The sequence below is a fragment of the Schistocerca piceifrons genome, chromosome 3 (genome assembly GCF_021461385.2).
Source record: "Schistocerca piceifrons isolate TAMUIC-IGC-003096 chromosome 3, iqSchPice1.1, whole genome shotgun sequence".
NCBI classification, from domain to species: Eukaryota; Metazoa; Arthropoda; class Insecta; order Orthoptera; family Acrididae; genus Schistocerca; species Schistocerca piceifrons.
Window position 1 is genome coordinate 208,288,443 of NC_060140.1, and position 20,567 is coordinate 208,309,009.

General features: G+C 39.4%; 1 protein-coding gene and 1 pseudogene across 1 annotated transcript in view; both read right to left on the reverse strand.

Annotated features, from left to right (window-relative positions):
* Window positions 1-5,906: 5,906 nt before the first annotated feature.
* LOC124788062 (polycomb protein suz12-B) overlaps window positions 5,907-20,567 on the reverse strand; it is a 309,764-nt gene continuing 295,103 nt past the window's right edge. The window contains exon 12 of the mRNA XM_047255152.1: window positions 5,907-9,895. Within this exon, the coding sequence (XP_047111108.1) occupies window positions 9,344-9,895 (552 nt within the window). The 3' untranslated portion in view covers window positions 5,907-9,343. The remainder of the gene's footprint in view (window positions 9,896-20,567) is intronic.
* Window positions 20,139-20,256, reverse strand: LOC124790830 (annotated as a pseudogene).

Consider the following 20,567-nt stretch of genomic DNA (forward strand, 5'->3'; position numbering starts at 1 on the left):
GGTTTGCTGAGAATTACACCGGTTTTGTAAAAGAAAGAAGTAATGAATAAACTTCTTTTGTTTTGTTTTGAAAATACTTTCATGTGTGAAAATGTGCATTTCATTCATTTCAATACTTTTGTTCATTCTCTGTTCTCAGTATGTAAATTCCATTATTACATATGTGGTATTCAACAGTGCAAAGCCAAGTCTACGGAAGAAGTATGGAATACATTTTATGCTGACATAATCTGACCTTTTTGGCAAACAGAAATGTCTTAAGTAGGAATCAGTATGGATTATGAAAACTGCATTCTTATGAAACTGAACTGTCTGTCCACGAGCTCCAGAGCGCATTAGGTAACAATACCCACGTTGACGACCTGCACCTTGACTTCCAGAAGCTCTGCACTGGACTGCAAATTACAAACTTACAGAATATCAGAGCAGCTCTGCGGTTGGCTTAAGGTCTTCCTGGAAGAGTGCAGTTCATATGTCCTCCTTTATGAGTTAATACCAGATGTATAAGTAATTTTGGAGGTACCCCAAGGGAGTGCTGCAGAGCCATTGCTGTTCATTATATACGCTGCCAGGAAAAAAAAAATGCAGCACCTGCAGATACTTCTATTCGTGACTGAGGGCAATGTACTGAAGAACGTTACATCAGTGTTTACATCATTTGCAGGCTAATAATTACAGCTAATACAAGTTGTATATTTTTAAGTTAATTAGCCCTCCAAGTACATGTGGCAAGAGCAAAGCGTTAATTGTTATATTCCCTTGGGCAGCAGCAGACCAAGTGTTGAAGTGTGGACACAAAACAGTTTATACTGACAGGCATAGTCCACTTAGTGGTGCAGTAATGACCATATAAAAAACTTCAGGTAGTAAATTATGTGACGTGTTTGTGGAAAGACTGTCAATGCAGGGGGGGGGGGGGGGGGGGGGGGGGGGGGGATAAAAATATCTGCATTATGCCCTTTATATATGACAAGACCTTCAGACCACATCTTATACCGTAAAGGAGTGTCCCAGTGGTAACATTAATACACAATGTTTAAAAAAAAAAATAAACACCACCCCTTCCCCTGGTGGCAACATAGGTGTGTATTCTCACATGTAAATGATCATAAATGTGCTGAACGGCATTCTGCAATAGTGGTCTCTGCAGGCTCTTGAGAACAAGTAAGCTCCCACTTCATCATGTTCAACTGGCAAGAGATCTGGTGATCTTGCTGGCCAGAGCACTTTTTTTTCCTTGGATGATAGCCACTGCTGCCCACATAATACATTGATTTTGACATGCACCTGTAGTACACTGACGTCCAGAACCTGGTCTATGTGTGGGGGAATGTTCCGCAGACAACTGCTGAAAGCAGCGACACACCAGCGATACACTGTGCCCAAAATGTGCAGCAATTCATCAATACGTCCATAGTTTCCTGCAGGCCCACAATGTCTGCTCAGACAGCAGAAGATTGTTCAACAGGAGCATGTACTTGTTGGTGGGGCATATTTGTACCCTCGAATTAATGCTGTAAACTCTGTTCACCTTTAAATTCCGCACAGTTACTGGTTACTGCCTGCAGAGTAGAAACAAACAGGCCTCCTGTGTACCATCTGATTGCCAATAACCACGACAAATTAATCAGTAATACTACGACCTTTAGGGTGTGTAGTTGTCGTCCCCCCCCCCCCCCCCCCCCCCCCCCAATGTGTATGTAAATGATTTCGCGTATAACACAATAAGCTCTATGAAACTGTTCACGGATGATGCTGCTGAACACAGTAAAGTCACTACAACCCAAAACTGGAAAGACCTGCAGGTAAATAGGTGGAAAGATCTATTACACTATTGGTGATAAATCAAGGGAAACAGTAACAGCTGTAGTATAACGGTTCAGAGCAACCTCTAATGGAATGACCACATAAAACTAGTTGTAGGAAATCCAGATGGCGGACTGAGATTCATTGGGAGAATTTTGAGGAAATGTAATTCACCCATAAAACAGGTAGCTTACAAAACCCATTATCTGGCCAATTATTGTGTACTGCCCATCAATAAGGGGTGCTTAACAATGAGGATTAATATGAGAGATAGAGAAAGTACAAAGAGTGGCCCAATGCATAATTGGCTCATTTAGCAGGTGTGAGAGCATCACAGTTATGCTCATCAAACTCCAGGGGCAAATAGGAAATATATTGAGTACCATGTAAAAATTCTCTCTCAAAATTCTGAGAGCATATATTCCAAGGGTCAGGCAACATAATTCCTCCTCTGCCATAAATCATGATGGGAGTATCAGAAAATGTGAGCTTGACATGACCATTTTCTTGGAAGTTCATGAACAAACCACTTGTGCTGGTTTTGGTTCCTCTTGGAAAACCCTAACAGTTGATTATTGATCAGTTTCTGGCTTGTACAAATGTATCTAGATTTAATCTCATATTACGATATTGTGTCTGAATGTTGTATTTCCTCAGTTGAATTTTTGACCATTTCCTTACACCAACTGACAAGCCTGTTCTTGAGCTTGGACGACTGTCGGCATCCACTGAGAACAACCATTTTTCACAGCTAATTGTTCATGCAAAATCGAATGTACTGCAGTCTTTGATATTTCTAATGCTGATTTTCTTCAATTGTGTTGCACACAGCTTCAATACTTTTTGGAAAACAACCTATTTGGGTACCTTTTCAGAGAATTCACCTTTGACTGAAGCACACAATGACAAAATTTCACAGACCAGTACTTATTTTAAGGTGCTCAATTGCCAAAAATTCAGTGAATCAGTTTGAGGCATTTTTGCCAAGTTGAGCTGTGATAGTTATCAAAAGCACTACAACAGCTGTGAGCTATGTGGACGAAAGTGATAGCATCTTCCAGAAAGACAACTGTCCATGTCACAAGGCCAGAATCGTACTACAGTTATATGAGGGGCACGGTAGTGAACTCACATTAATGTCTTGACCACGAAACACATCTCATCTGAATACAATTAAACACATTTAGGACTCTTTAACAGTGCCAGCCCCATGTCGCCAAACTTCTGGCCCTTAATTTGTGGGGTTTAACATGACGTGCATAGACATCTGGCAATGCATACTACCAGAAACCTACCAAGTATTTGTCAAATTGAGGCCACACAGAATCATTGATGTAATAAAAGTTCATCTTACAAAATCTGACTGACTGACTGTCACTTAAGCCCAAGGCAATCACAAGGAATTCATCATAAAGTTTTAATTATCACCTTTAAAAAATGAGATGTAACCTTGAAACTTTGTGTAGGCATTTGTCTTTTTCTACATATTCATCATTCAGGTGATAAATTTTTTCCCAATGATTGACGACTCTGCAGAGACCTTGCTTGTAAATGTCTGCATTTTGGTTATTTAGGAAACATTCTGAACTGAAAATCACATCGGCATCTACATCCACATACATGGTCCACAAGTCACAGTACACTGCATACCGGAGATTACTCTGTACCACTATTCATAATTTCCTTTCCAGTTCCACTTACAAACACATCCAGGGAAATGTCTTCATATGAGCCCCAATTTCTTATGTTTATGGTTCCTACATGAAATGTATGTTGGTGGCAGTAGGGTCATTTTACAGCCAGTTTCAAATGCCAGTTCTCTAAATTTTCTCAATAGTGTTCCTCCAAAAGAATGTCACCTTCCTTCCCAGGATTCCCATTCAAATTCCTGAAGCACCTCCATAACGCTTGCATGTTGTTCGAACCTACCAGTAACAAATCAGGCAGCTCACCTCTGAATTGCTTCTAAATCTTCATTTAATCTGATGTTGTATGGATGACAAACACTTGAGCAGTACTCAAGAATAGTTTGCACTATTGTCCTGTATGTGGTATCCTTTACAGATGAACCAGGCTTCACCAAAATTCTGCCAATAAACTGAAATTGACTGTTTGCCTCCCCTACCACAATCCACACACACTCTTTCCGTTTCACATTACTTTGCAACAGTACGAGCAGAAATTTAAACAATGTGACTGTGTCAAGCAGGACACTACTAATGCTGTATCCAAACATTACAGGTTTGTTTTTCTTACTCGTCTGAAGTCATCTTGTGTCGTCCTACAGTCACTCAACTTTGACACCTTCCTGTACGTTACAGCATCATCAGCAAATAATGACAGATTACGGCCCATCCTGTCCACCAGATAATTTATGTATAGAGGAATCTTCTCTGGGGCACTCTTGATGATACACTTATATTTTGTAGGTAGGTAGGTAGGTAGTTAGTGTTTAACGTCCCGTTGACAACGAGGTCATTAGAGACGGAGCGCAAGCTCGGGTTAGGGAAGGATTGGGAAGGAAATCGGCCGTGCCCTTTCAAAGGAACCATCCCGGCATTTGCCTGAAACGATTTAGGGAAATCACGGAAAACCTAAATCAGGATGGTTGGAGACGGGATTGAACCGTCGTCCTCCCGAATGCGAGTCCAGTGTGCTAACCACTGCGCCACCTCGCTCGGTTTCTATTTTGTGAACACTTACCAACATACTGGATTCTGTTACTTAAGATGTCTTTGAGCCACTTACATACCTGGGAATTTATTCCATGCGCTCGTACCTTCATTAACAGTGTGCAATGGGGCACCACATCAAATGCTTTCCAGGAATCTAGAAATGTGGAATCTGCCTGTTATCCATCTATATTTCATAGTATATCATGCAAGAAATGGGCAAGGCGAGTTTTGCAAGAGCAATGCTCCCTACAATCGTACTGATTTGTGGACATAAGCTTCTCAGTTTCAAGACAATTTATTATATTCAAACTGAGAATACGTTCAAGGATTCTGCAGCAATCTGATGTTAGGGAAATCCAAAAATGCCTGTTACACAATAGTTTCTCTATCTGGAGAAAGAGGAAGTGGCCACTGGTTGCGATGTCAGAATATAAGGATGAGGCAAAATTTGATAAGCCAATGAAGCACCCCGTGGAACTGTGTCCTGAGCAGTATGAACTACGACTTCATCATGGTGTACGATCATCACCTTGACAACTTCCCACAGTCTTGTCAGAGGATTTAGGTTGAATGCTCCCGAGATGTTTTGCCCCCTTACGAGTGTAATCTGTTAGCAGCACACCATGACAGTCTCAAAATCACTCAGTGTCACCTTACACAATTATGGCTGGATCTTTGCCCTTCTTGGAAGTGATAATCCACATTTTGCCTGCCTGCTTTGCTCATTTATTTTGCAGTCATGATAATACACCTAGCTGTTATCTGTAGTGACTAGGCAGCTGAATAAGTCATCTAGATTTGCCTTACACAGCTCCAACAGTTCTGCTGCCTCGGTTCAGCGAGATTTTTGAACTGGTATGATCAGTCGTGGAACTCAGTGTTCAAATTTTGTGCAAGAAGTTGAAAACTGACCCGACTGATTTTCACCTTCCGTACTATCAACTCTATTGTGATATGCTGGTCTTCACACACCAGGTCTGACACATCATTCTTTGTCATTCCAATTCGTTTGACCGCACTGGAAACATCTGTGTCGCCTAATCACTGTGTAATATTATAGCACACTGTTGCCCTGCTCTTCCACCAACTCAGCACAAATTGTCCCCATTTACAAAAAAAGAGAGAAACTGAATTACCACATGACAACCCACTATCAGTGGGCAGCACCATTTTGTATTTGGCTCTTCTAGCAGTGTTTTACAGTACTATAACGTGGAGATTTCAGTGTGTAGTAGAGTGCAGATATGTATCTGCAAACAAACTAATTATGTTAACAATATTTTCAACATGATAATTAAAACTGTATGACTAAACCCCGTATTGTGTAAATTGGGACATATTAAAATGCTATCAAGTATTTGCAAAAGATGAAGATGACTTAAAGGGTTACTTCAGTAATGAATTAAAGACATCTGTACAAATTCTTTTATTTTTTCACTCTCTCATGTAATATGTAGACATATATCATTTAAAAGTAAACATGAACCAGTAGCCCTAAGGACAAATATAAATTACAAAACACTCGTCATGTATACCACAAACTGCAGTTTTACATCATTACACTAATGGCAGTGTGGAACCCTGATAATTATTATTAATATTAATAATAATTAGAATTATCATTCCTTATTTTCTATAAGGTGTCAAATATTCATTACATTTTATTTGACTGAACACTTTTCAAGGAATGCTGTGTACGCAAATCGTCAACAACGTGGCTTTTCAGTAGATAAACAAGAAATTAAAATTGAGGAAGATATTATATGGTCAGCAGCCTGTTAATTAAATACTCCTTAGCATCAATTTTCCAACGGCATATTTCGAGAAAGAATTGAACTACATAGCCCGTCAGTCAGTGACAACTTGTGTTAACACTGATTTGTATCTAAGTTAACCACAGAGATACAGCTCTCAAACAGCGTCAATTGTAAGTTAGTGAAATTAAAAAACTCTGTAACTGCATTGCATTATCAATCAGAATGAGAGTTTGTCAAAAAAATTTGAAAACCAATTATTCTTTGTAATATTTCTCATCTGAACCTTCAGCATAGGAAAGTAGATATTTTCACGATTTAAATGTTGTGATGCACAATTCTCACTTCTGAATGCAAGCTAAAAACCATGTTCACTATAAAACTTAAATTCTGAACTGTAGAGGTATTTCATTAACCATGCATTATATTTATGTACAGAGCTTTATGGGGAGTTTTATAAATAACCTCTATAAATTATTACCAAGGTACACCTTCAACGTACTGTCACATATTGACTGCAACAGTAAGCCAGTGAAAAATATACAAGGTAAAAAGATACAGTTTCACAACTTTTGAATGTGAAAGTACTTCTATAAGCAGACAGTAAACAAATGCTATTAGAGGAATGTGACTGGCATGGTCATCACCCTCCAATACTAGTGTTTAGAGAGATGTCTAAAACAAACAAGAACAGGGTACTGTAAAGGAAAATTGGTGAAGTTTAACCAGATTGTGTTCAACACTATACACACATTCTGAAATGTTTCACCCTTCATTTTATTTCTAGTTTGTTTTTACGCTATTTCTTTGGTCTATCATATCCTTGTAATCCCAACCCCTACACTTTTTTCACCTACTGTGACTTTTCACATCAGTTCTCACTACTTAATTGTAAATAATTAAATGTGTTTCCCTTTGTAATGGTATAACATACAGCTCTGTCTAGTAATATGAAATATCAGGAGTCTGAACACACGAGATCAACTACATACTGCATAACAGGAAAAAAACAGGCTAGTGACCTTACTTTCATTAGACAAAACTGCAGTGTTTCTTTTTTCCAGTTTAAGAAACTGTCAATGTCTTGTACATTATTACTCTTTAAGTAACAGGTTTCTAGCAAAGAATGACAAAGCACACTACTCCTGCCATCACATTTAAGAAATTTATTATTTAAATAACAGCACTGGATGACAGTGGGGTGAAAGTTGTACAGGTGGGTTCATAAGGAGAAGGGAAACAACATACACCTGCTCTTTCATTTCCTTGTGGAATGCTTATTTTATTGTTACATAGAGAGTACATTAATAAGTTTTACTGACGCTAAAGTAATTCATACTATTCAAAGAAAATTTTAACACAGTTTTCTCTTCCATCATCAGAAAGTGAGTTTTGCACTATACAATTAGCACAGGTTGCTGACCACTAATTTGTAACAGATACAACAAATTTACAATTTATTTATACACATTTATTTATTTTATGTTCTCTTACCTTATACAGCTCTCTTTCATAAGCAATTATGTACATATTACAAAAGTGTCACCATCTGATTTGCAGCACACATCTATTTAAAAACTACTCACAGTCAAGTACAGAAACATTGTAAAATTTATTTCACTTTCAAATCAACACCATACATCACAAACAGGCAGTGAACGCTGTAATGGAACAAGCACCATCACACAGCAGGCCGTAGCCATTCCTAGAAACAGGGAATGAGAGGAAAGCATTCCAGTGACTAGATTACTGGAGAAAGAATTGCTGTTTAATAGCACAATGTTTCTCAGTGGGAAACGACATAAATGGCAGTGTAAAAATGAGATCACATTTCAGCACGCACCAGGACAGAAATGTGGATGATTATTGAATTCAATTCATAATAATATTTTATTAGATGGACACAAAGCATGAAATAGAGCTAAAAAAAAAAATCACAAAATATCAAGACCAAAAAAAATCAGATATGCTAAGTATACAAATATACAATATAGTAACACTGCAAATACAGCAGACTAACATCTTTCTTGTATAATTATTCAAAAAAAATTGAAAAAGATTAAAATCAACAAATATTACATCATCGTCATCAAAATTTTTCAAAAGTGTGCATTAAACTGAAATGCATCTATGAGACAGAATCTGTGGAACCCAGATTTGCAAAAGGAAATTAAAAGTTAATTGGTCAAATCAGTTTAAAAAATTACAAATTCATAAGCAGAAACCAGACACTAACTGGTCACAGCTATTAAAAAATTAAAGAAAAATTGTCTCATTAGATGTTATCTCTGTATAAATTTTTCATACTGCTAAAGTAACTTCAGTAACTGATCAGTGATATTACCTTGGTACACCTTTGCCAGTAATATGACAACTGCATTCAGACCTTGTCATCAAAATAATTTTCTAAACAATATTTAATTACTTTTGATTATAGATTTCTTGGCAATTTTTCCCATTGCGTGCCAATTAAGTTAGAAGCAACCTTCCCAAAGCGCTTGAGAGGCTACTTCAGAACAATTAAATAAATAGATTTTTCCTCAAGCAACATTCAATCACACAGCATAACTGCTAATGCATTTCAACAGCTGTAATTACTAAATTTCTTAAAAATGAAAATGATATATAAAATATATTCTACTGACACTCAGTTTCAAAATGGAAGTAACACTTAAAAACAATGATGAAAATCATGGCAGTGATGTTACTCAGACTTCCTATTTTTCTTTTCTTTTAGGGAGCGTGACAGTAAAATCTGGGTTCCACTGAGATGTATATATTTGTGTGTAACAGATTTATCACTGTACTAAACATATGACCCACACCTGCTGACAAATGCTCGCTGAAAAGTGTGATACTCAGTGAACCCCAATAAAACACGTCGACAGAATGATGTGATGCCAAAAATGTTACACAGACTAGCACTGCACATAAACTGCCACAGCGAAGTTCACCAGACAGGAATAGTGGCACATAAGACTGGCAAAACCACACATGTGCACATTTCATCACAAATGGCAAACCATCTTTCAGTATGTCTCATGAGCTTTCCACCCCTTCAGAACAGCCGCATACAGTTCTAGGAGTTCTTGGCACATTCAGTTCTGGCTAACTGCATAGATGGTTTTGTGTGTCACCAGCAGCCTGTTGCAATTTCCTGCGCTGCTGCTGGGCAGGTGTTGGAGAAGCAGCATCCCCAACTGGTGACTGGCCATTGTGCGTGGTTAAAATGTTTCCATTTGCTACTGAAAGACCGAGCGACTTCCGACGAGCTGGTGGAGGTGGCGGGGGAGGGTGAGGTTCACAGCCTGACTGTGGCTGTTGTTGCACCTTCCCTGGAGACCTTCTGCGCTCTCGTTCGGGGGCAGGGCCAACAGATTTTCTCCTCTGTGGCAGCTGGTGAGCAGGTGTAGGAGTAGAGCTGTCGGCAGCAGACTTGCGACGTGGAAGTGTCGAGGCAGATGGTGACTGCTCTGATCGCCGCTGACGTGGGCCATCGGCTGCTTGCAGTTGTGAAGTGCCATTTGTAGAAGCACTGTGGCTGCCATTTGTAGCAGACATTACTGTTCTGTTTCCACCATTGGGACCAGGACCCTGTTGTTGGCCAGGTGCTGGGCAGCCAGCAGGAGGTGATTTGCGCCTAGGAACACACTCACCACCCTGTCAAAAGATCAATACACTGTAATTGCTGTATGTATGTATGCCACCTATTTAAAACTATGTTTTTTTCCCCTTTTGTGTACTTCTGGTTCATGTATAGAACAAATACATACACACTTACATATAAACATACTAGTTTCCATTCCAGCATACACTGAGGAGACAAAAGTCATGGGATAGTGATGTGCACATATACAGATGGTGGTAGTATCGCATACACAAGGTATAAAAGGGCAGTGCATTGGAGGTGGGGGGGGGGGGGGGAAGCTGTCATTTGCACTCAGCTGCTTCATGGGAAAAGATTTCCGACACGATTATAGCCGCACGCCAAGAATTGACAGACTGGATGCAAAATGGTAGTTGGAGCTATACACACGGGATATTCCATTTCAGAAATCGTTAGGTAATTTAATACTCTGATATCCACAGTGTGAAGACTGTGCCAAAAATACAAAATTTCAAGAATTACCTCCCACCATGGGCAACGCAGTGGCCAATGACCCTCACTTAACGACTGAAAGCAGCAGTGTTTGTGTAGAGTTGTCAGCGATAACAGACAAGGAAATTTGTGTCAAATAACTGCAGAGGTCAATGTGGAATGTATGATGAATGTATCCGTTAGAGCAGTGTGGTGTAGCTTGGTGTTAATGGACTATGGTAGCAGACGACCAATGCGAGTGCCTTTGTTAACAGAATGACATCACTTGCAGGGCCTCTCCTGGGCTCATGACCATATCGGTTGGACCTTAGATGACTGGCAAACTGTGGCCTGGTCAGACGAGTCTGAATTTCAGTTGGTAAGAGCAGATGGTAGGGTTTGAATGTGGCCCAGACCCCACGAAGCCATGGATTCAAGCTGTCAACAAGGCACTGTGCAAGTGGTGTTGGCTCCCTGATGTTGTGGCTGTGTTTACACAGAATGAAACGGATCCTTTGATTCAAATGAAACAATCATTGACAGGAAATGGTTATGTTCAGCAACTTTGAGGCCCTTTCCAGTCATTTGTGATGGAATTTTCATGCGTGACAATGCCCCATGTCACCAGGCCACAAATAGTTGCGACTGGTTTGAAGAACATTCTGGACAAGACGAGAAAATGATCTGGCAGCCCAGATTGCCTGACATGAAACCCATTGAACATTTATGGAACATAATCAACATGCTAGTTGATGCACAAAATCCTGCACCGGCAACACATTTGCAATTATGGATGGCTATATGGGCAGCATGGACCAATATTTCTGTAGGTGATTTCAGACGACACGTCGAGTCCAAGCCATGTGCAGCTGCTGCACCTCGCCAGGCAAAAGAAAGTCTGACATGATATCAGGAGGTATCCCGTGACTTTTGTCACCTCATTGTAATTAAATGAATGAAGAAAACTGACTAGTTAATCGTGGCTTATAGGAAATGGTTATGGCTAAAACAGGCACTAAAAATTAACATCTTTAAACCACAAACAGCTGTGCTACAACATAATTTAATGCTATCGCATTTTATTCCCTTTAGCCACTGACACAGAGGTCATATTAAATAAAAATTAAATGAGACAAACAGTTAAAAATTTAAAAACTGCAGCAATGGAAAATCCAGGATGGAACATAACACTATAACTTTAAAAAAATGAATACACATGTACCACATGAAGTAGTTTTTTCATCGATTGAATGTTCCGTAGTCAACCACCTGTTGTGCAAGGAGCACATAGTTACCTTGGACAGTAAGTTTGTTTCTGCTGGCCACGCTAACTAGGGAAGAGAAAGACAGGGACATTATTTTGACAACTATGTTAGATTTACACAGTTTGCGGCACAGATTACACAATTTCAAAAACCACCAGTAACAATGTTCATCAATACACTTTTTTTTGCAAAATACAGTAACTCACATAGCTTTGATAGGCTGTCAAAATTCTCCATTTCATATGTTGAAAATGGATTTTGTCTAAAGCCTTTTCTTATTAGAAGAAGCATCAACAGCAGGGGAAACACAAATACAAAGAGCTCTGTGCACTTTAAATTAAAAAACTATTTTCATCAGCATCTTATCCATGCACTAACTACCTGCTTATTCTATTGTTGCACCAGAAACTATCCTATTTTGTGGCAGGATGGAAAATTCTTGTTTCTAACAATCCACTCGAGAATGAGCTGAGCATATCCCCTGGCATACAGATGTTTAGACCAAGCTGAAGTCCTTTTACTTTCACCAAGGCAAGTAAAATATCTTGCAGAAAATATAACAGACATTTACAACAGCAAGACTTGGTCTCCAAAGTGCCTATCTGAATACTAGTGTTAGCAATAAGAGATTGAAAATATTTATAGAACAAGATAAAATAATTGGATACATAAAAAATCTAGCAAACCACACAGTGCCAGGAGAAAAATTAAGGAAATGTGCAAGCTTGCAGAGCCAGAAGGCGGAAGGGTTGAAGAGGAAGGAGGAAGGAAGAGGAATGGGAGAGTTACGGAAAAATCGCACAGCCCCTCACATCAAAGGACGCTTACTAGAAAGGATGGGAAGGAAAGACTGATTGTTGGGGACTGCACTGGTTGAGTTTTGAAAAGCTGAGAGCTTAAAGGTGGAATATACGGTAATAAGCAACACAGAGATTACTAACAAACACTGTGCGAGAGGTAATAAGAATGGAAACCTAAGGGCATTGTGTGTGGAAGACAAGGAAAGAAAGGGACGGGTCAGAAAATGAAAGATATAGAAAACTAAAACGAAATGAAAAAAAGGCATAGTTACTGGTAAGAAATGCTGTGATCAAAGAAATTAATATAAATTAAGGCCAGGGAGTTGGCAAGAACCAAGGACATGTTGTAATGCCAGTTCCCACCTGCATAGTTCAGAGAAAGTGGTGCCAGGGGGGTGGGGGGTGAACACAGATGACATGGGTGATGAAACATGTATCAAGGTCAAAACCGATAAAGTTGCACAACATGCTCTGTAATAGGACACTGTATGTTGCAACCACATCCTTCGTCTATGCCCACTCAGCCTATCTGATAACTCAGTGATAGACATACTGCAGTGCTTACATAACTGCTGGTACACAACATGTGACAGCAGTTCACAGGTGGCTCTCCCTTTGACAGTACATGTTTTGCCAGTTAAAGGACTGGTATAGTAGGTGGCAGGACAAAATTGTGTCTTGGGAAAGCAAATCTTGGTGCTGACCGAGTGAGCCCATTGGCTGCATTTGGCTGGCCTCAGTTCTGCAGCTCGTAATGCTTCCCGGTGGCAAACAGTGAAATCTTCCATTCGCCTTTAGGACAAGGAGCTGTTTGATTCATTTCGTGTGAAATGCAAAATTTCATGTTAATTATTGAAATTTCTAATCTCGTGTACATCACAATGTGTTAGAGTGCCTAGGCCACTTACGCAGTTTTTAGTACCTACAGTTTACAGTCATGAATGACTTTACAAAAAATTTCTCAGGAATAGATATGTTCTCACTAGACTATCAGTAGTTTTTCCTGAAAAAAGTGTTCCAGTTCTTATTATCTTAACTGATTAACACTATAGATTTCTAATACAGAGGACTAAGCAGACCGGTTGGTCCCATCCCATGTTTATCGCCAATGGCTGCACAAACCTGACAGACAATGGTTTCCTTCATTAACTCTGAGCTGAATTTGATCTTTAACTAACTCTTTCGAGACATTTATATCCAATTACATCAATTTATGAGTAGCTTTGAATTTTTATGGACATTCCTTTCAGTCAATTGAATCTATCACTAACAAAAAGACTTGTAATTATATTTCACGTATCTGGAAGTGCAGTAGTATTTATTAATGGTTTGCACTGGAGTGGAGAATCAGCTGACATGCTTTGTGATATAGGCTAGTTAGCTTAATAATTCAGTTAGTAAAGCAAGATCTATGCAACAACAGTGTGTGTGTAGTTCTCTCAGTGTATGAAATATTTTGAAAATTGGGCAAACAGATTTATAATAGTAGTGGCCTAGGAAGTTTTGTTGCTAAAGATGTTTCAGAAGAAGAAATTGCCAATAGCATGCAAAGTATGCAGCAGGAATTCATGATTATTGATTATGAGGACTACTTTAGTACCATACAACAGTGTGGGTTTAGAATAAAAACTGCCCATGCTTTGCCGATGAAAATTAGTTACAGAAATAAAGTAAACTGCCAAAGTACATGTTTTTTATATGAGAACCATGACAGAGTAGGTGACACAGTAGGTTCTCAACTGAAGTAAAGAAAAAGAGAGTTGGCCTTTTGTAAGTATTGTTAGTTTTTACGAAAATTTTTATTATCAAGCCTGTATCTTTGACAATTTGGTGATATAAGCTTTTATTACTGCCATATGTTGCAGGGCACAAACTGCAAATATATTTTTATGTTTTTCAAATGAGAGCTGTAGTAACATTAACAAACAAACACACAATAACCAACACATGGGAGCAGTGCACACAGAACTACTGTCAGTAAGCTTTTGCTGTCAGTGACCAGAAATCACTATGAGCTGCAGACCCAAGGCCAGTTGAGTGCATCCTATCAGCACCAAGATTTGCTGTCTCTAGACACAAGTATAGGAGAGTGCGTAGTGCAAGCCATATAGCAGAGACAGCCACAGAGGTAGGAGTCATGGGGTAGGGAAATAGGTGCAGGAGGTATTCTTGGTGTCGTGGGTAAAATGTCAGACAGAATGGACCTCATTTCACGGCATGACTTTAGGAAGTCGTAGCCTTGTCGATGTAGCTGATTAATACAATCAACACAAGGACAGCACGGAGTCACAAGAGATGTCAGGGTGTGTACACACACAACAAAAATAAAAAAAAATTAAAGAATTCCAGGTCTTCCAGTTAAAAAACACACTTCTTCCCACTAGAAAATAATCTTCTTCCAAGGTGAAAATACACTTTTTCCATGATAAGCAATAGTGTACTTCCCCTCAGAGCTGTAAAAATACCAATTCTTTGAATGGTAAAGGTTCTATACACCACCGTAGAACTTTCTGGCACTTTAGAAAATGAAACTCGGTGAAGAAATAAATGTGTTTTGGGAAGATCTTCGATATGCAGCAACATGTACACTGCATATTTTCGTATTACAAAATTATAAATCTGAATTCCACCAAACACACCACATTAGTTTCCAAAGCAGTGAAATAGAGATCGCAATGTGCTTTTGTAGAAAATCATATCTCATGACATGATCTCACCGACCAATGGCAGCAGATTTTCAGAGCATAAGACACGTGATGTAGTCAACCAATAACATCATCACTGTATAGCAGAGTGAACACACAAATAGAAAAAGTTAACATTTTAAATTAACATACATCGTGTAGCTACAAGAAAAGCTGAGCCTTCACACATAATATTGGTCTCTGTAGCGTGTGTTACACTTTAAGATACATCACACAAATGTGTCACAAAAATTTCAAACAATGGCATTAATGTCACGTCCTCTGGGCTTGAAATTGTTCCAAGTGGCTGGACCTAAAAGTGTTAAGTTTTAAATGAGAGTCAAATGCTCTGTGATTTAACAAATTCATTGTACATTCCCACACATAACACAATCCATCCTGTATAAAAGGAAACTTCCTTCGAAAATAACGCTTTTCAAAGAACCATTCGGAATATTTTCTCACAACCTCTTGGACGTGGGTTCATTTCAGCAGCTGTTAGAACGCGTCAGAAAATAGGTGTTACCATGCATGGGCAGCTATGACGACGTAGGATGCCAATATGCTCATACACACACACACACACACACACACACACACACACACACACACACACACACACATTAAGAGATCTAACATGATGTCATAAAAGAAATAGGACATCAGAAGATACTCCAAGAGCATAGGAATTTCATAAACCATACTAAAATGCATAATTTGGCTTAAAGAACACATTCATATGTCCAAATTCACAATGAAGTAGGCCCAAACATGATAGTAAGCTTCTCCGTGTGCTTTTCGGGATTCAAATTTTCTTGGAGTACCAATACCATATTGTCTCATGTTTGGTTCTTTATCAGGGCATAATGACATACATGATAGAAGATGAAAATGTGCGCTTGAGATTCAGCAAATAGTTGAAACTAGCAAATAGTGTGCAATGAAACACTTTGTTTCTTATAAATTGATTGCATCTGCAGAGAAGATTAATAAAAGCCACATTTATATTAAGCAAAGCAACAAAAATAATTTCATTGTTGAGTAAGGCAAATTGATGCTCGACTGCCAAAAATGTGGACACAAAATAAAATCTTAATTCACTTGGTAGCTCCAGGCCACAGAAACATGTGAACTGTAAATGAAGAGGAAACAAACATCACTAAATGCAAACACAGGTCACTATCCCCCTCTCCACAACAACCCATAGTGCTCTGTGAATGTGTGAATCTGGCACCTTGGGTGCACCAGAAAATTTTTTCTGGGTAGCACAACTGCTTCTTGCTACTGCTGCACCCACACTTCAAGTAGCTAGAAACAGGAGAAGGTACTGCTCACACGCAACTCAACTGCACATGATCGTGCTGGCGACTGCTCAAAACGAACTTAATGTAGACAGTTGTGATGTCATGCTCATCAGAAGCAGTTTGCTGTTATGAAGTATTCCATAGTCTTCGTTCTAAAATCTTTAACACATTTATTGACATTTTATTGCTGCAGTATTATTTTGCAGTAGCAGGATACAGTAAAATTCTTTGTTAGACTATCAGTTCTTCTTACCAGTAAAAATTACAAAAACTTAAGATTAAAACAATGAACAATTTCTGGAATTCCAAAAAATTCCCAGGTTCTTCCTGGTTTTCTCCCAGATAAAAAGATACCTAGATTTTTCCCAGATTGCCTGGTTGTACCTGAGTGTATACAAGCCGGATATACTTCTAGGTAATTTTTTGGTGGGATCAGCAGTATCAGGATTGAATGTGAAGGCCCGGGAAATCTGTTGTTGTTGTCATCGTCGTCGTCGTCTTCTTCTTCTTCTTCTTCTTCTTCAGTCCAGAGATTGGTTTGATGCACCTCTCCATGCTACTCCATCTTGTGCAAGCTTCTTAAATTCCCACTATCTACTGCAGCCTACATCCTTCTGAATCTGTTTAGTGTATTCATCTCTCGGTCTTTCTCTATGATTTTTACCCTCCACACTGCCCTCCAATACTAAATTGGTGATCCCTTGATATGTCCTACCAACCGATCACTTCTTCCTAGTCAAGTTGTGCCTCAAATTTCTCTTATCCCCAATTCTATTCAATACTTCCTCATTAGTTATGTGATCTACCCATCTCATCTTCAGCATTCTTCTGTAGCACCACATTTTGAAAGCTTCTATTCTCTTCTTGTCTAAACTATTTATCGACACGTTTCACTTCCATACATGGCTACACTCCATACAAATACTTTCAGAAACAACTTCCTGACACTGAAATCTATATGCGACGTTAATAAATTTCTCTTCCTCAGAAACGCTTTTCTTGCCATTGCCAGTCTACATTTTATATCTTCTCTACTTCGACCATCATCAGTTATTTTGCTCCCCAAATAGCAAAACTCATTTACTACTTTAAGCGCCTCATTTCCTAATCTAATTCCCTCAGCATCACCCGATTTAATTCGACTACATTCCATTATCCTCATTTTGGTTTTGTTGATGTTCATCTTATATCCTCCTTTCAACACACTGTCCATTCCGTTCAGCTGCTCTTCCAAGTCGTTTGCTGTCTCTGACAGAATTACAATGTCATCGGCGAACCTCAAAGTCTTTATTTCTTCCCCATGAATTGTAATTCCTACTCCAAATTTTTCTTTTGTTTCGTTTACTGCTTGTTCAATATACAGATTGAAACTGCTTGTTCAATATACAGATTGAATAACACCAGGGGTAGGCTACAACCCTGTCTCACTCCCTTCCCAACCACTGCTTTCCTTTCATGCCCCTCAACTCTTATAACTGCCATTTGATTTCTATACAAATTGTAAATAGCCTTTCACTCCCTCTATTTTACCCCTGCCACCTTCAGAATTTGAAAGAGGATATTCCAGTCAACATTGTCAAAAGCTTTCTCTAAGTCTACAAATGCTAGAAACATAAGTTCGCCTTTCCTTACTCTGTCTTCTAAGATAAGCTGTAGGGTCAGTATTGCCTCACATGTTCCAAAATTTCTATGGAATCCAAACTGATCTTCCCCGAGGTCGGCTTCTACCAGTTTTTCCATTCATCCGTAAAGAATTCGTGTTAGTATTTTGCAACCGTGGCTTATTAAACTGATAGTTTGATAATTTTCACATCTGTCAACACCTGCTTTCTTTGGGATTGGAATTATTATATTCTTCTTGAGGTCTGAGGGTATTTCACCTGTCTCATACATCTTCCTCACCAGATGGTAGAGTTTTGTCAGGGCTGGCTCCCCCAAGGCTATCAGTAGTTATAATGGAATGTTGTCTACTCCCGGGGCCTTGTTTCGACTTAGGTCTTTCAGTGCCCTGTCAAACTCTTCACGCAGTATCATACCTCCCATTTCATCTTCATCTGCATCCTCTTCCATTTCCATAATATTGTCCTCAAGAATATCGCCCTTGTATAGACCCTCTATATACTCCTTCCACCTTTCTGCTTTCCCTTTGCTTAGAACTGGGTCTCCTTTCATCAATTAAATTCAATATTTCTTCTGTTACCCAAGGATTTCTATTAGTCTTAGTCTTTTTACCTACTTGATCCTCTGACCTCTCAAGGCTATCCATTCTGATTCTACTGTATTTCTTTCCCCCATTCTTGTCAATCGTTCCCTAGTGCTCTCCCTGAAACTCTCTACAACCTCTGGTTCTGTCAGTTTATCCACATCCCATCTCCTTAAATTCCCACCTTTTTGCAGATTCTTCAGTTTTAATCTACAGTTCATAACCAATAGATTGTGGTCAAAGTCCACAACTGCCCCTGGAAATGTCTTACAATTTAAAACCTGGTTCCTCTATCTCTGTCTTACCATTATGTAATCTACCTGAAACCTTCCAGTATCTCCAGGGTTCTTCCATGTATACAACCTTCTTTTATGATTCTTGAACCACGTGTTAGCTATGATTAAGGTATCCTCTGTGAAAATTCTACCAGGTGGCTTCCTCTTTCATTCCTTACCCCCATTCCATATTCACCTACTATGTTTCCTTCTCTTCCTTTTCCTACAATCGAATTCCAGTCACCCATGACTATTAAATTTTCCATCTCCCTTCACTATCTGAATAATTTCTTTTATCTCATCATACATTTCATCAATCTCTTCGTCATCTGCAGAGCTAGTTGGCACATAAACATGTGCTACTGCGGTAGGCATGGGCTTCGTATCTATCTTGGCCACAATAATGCGTTCACTATGCTGTTTGTAGTAGCTTACCCGCATTCCTATTTTTGTATTCATTATTGAACCTACTCCTGCATTACCCCTATTTGATTTTGTATTTATAATCCTGTATTCACTTGACCAGAAGTCTTCTTCCTCCTGCCACCGAACTTCACTAATTCCCAATATATCTAACTTTAACCTATCCATTTCCCTTTTTAAATTTTCCAATCTACCTGCCTGATAAAGGGATCTGACATTTCACGCTCCGATCCGTAGAACACCAGTTTTCTTTCTCCTGATAACAATGTCCTCCTGAGTAGTCCCAGCCCGGAGATCCGAATGTGGAACTATTTTACCTCCGGAATATTTTACCAAAGGGGATGCCCTCATCATTTAACCACACAGTAAAGCTGCATGCCCTCGGTATGGTGGTATATTGCTGTAAAGAATCTATATCTGAACAAAAATATTTGCCTTGAATGCCAAGCCTTTATGGGAGTGAACACCTGACATGGAAAGGATGGCAACTGTCAAAATGTAGGTTCTGTTGTTTATTAGTAGGTTTAATGTGAACAGGAAGTACGTAGCTGACCCACCAGTGAGAATGAAATCAACATCAAGAAAAGAGGGATAGGAGTCTGTATAGGACCATATGAGATTTAATTTGGAGAAAATATTTATTGGGGGGGGGGGGGGGGGGAGAAACTCCTTAACAGGCCATGAAGGCCCAATGGTACCGACTGGCCGCTGTGTCATCCTCAGCCCATAGGTGTCATTGGATGAGGATATTGAGGGGCATGTGGTCAGCACAACACTCTCTCGGCTGTATGTCAGTTTCAGAGACCGGAGCCGCTACTTCTCCATCATGTAGCTCCTCAGTTTGCATCACAAGGGCTGAGTGCACCCTGCCTGCCAACAGCACTCGGGATACCAGATGCTCACCCATCCAAGTGCTAGCCCAGCCCAACAGCACTTAACTTCGGCGATCCGAAGGGAACCGGTGTTACCACTGTGGCAAAGCCATTGGCGAGAAGATTTAGTGATACCCAAAATTTTAACAGATCAGCCTCACCTTGAGGCCATATGTCATCAATATATCTAAAACAAATCAGCGGCTGAAGGCTAATGGATCCCAGTAAAGCACTTTCCAAGCGACACATGAAAATCTAGATGTAGGAAGGAGCCATCCTGGTCCCCATGGCCAGTTATGGCTCAGCAGTTGGTTGTTAAGTATAAAGTTGATTAAGATGAGCAGGAAGGATGTCATAAGTTTGGGATCATGTGGGCACTGGTTGAGGTTATATTCAGCAGCAGACAGACCACAAACATGGGGATTTAT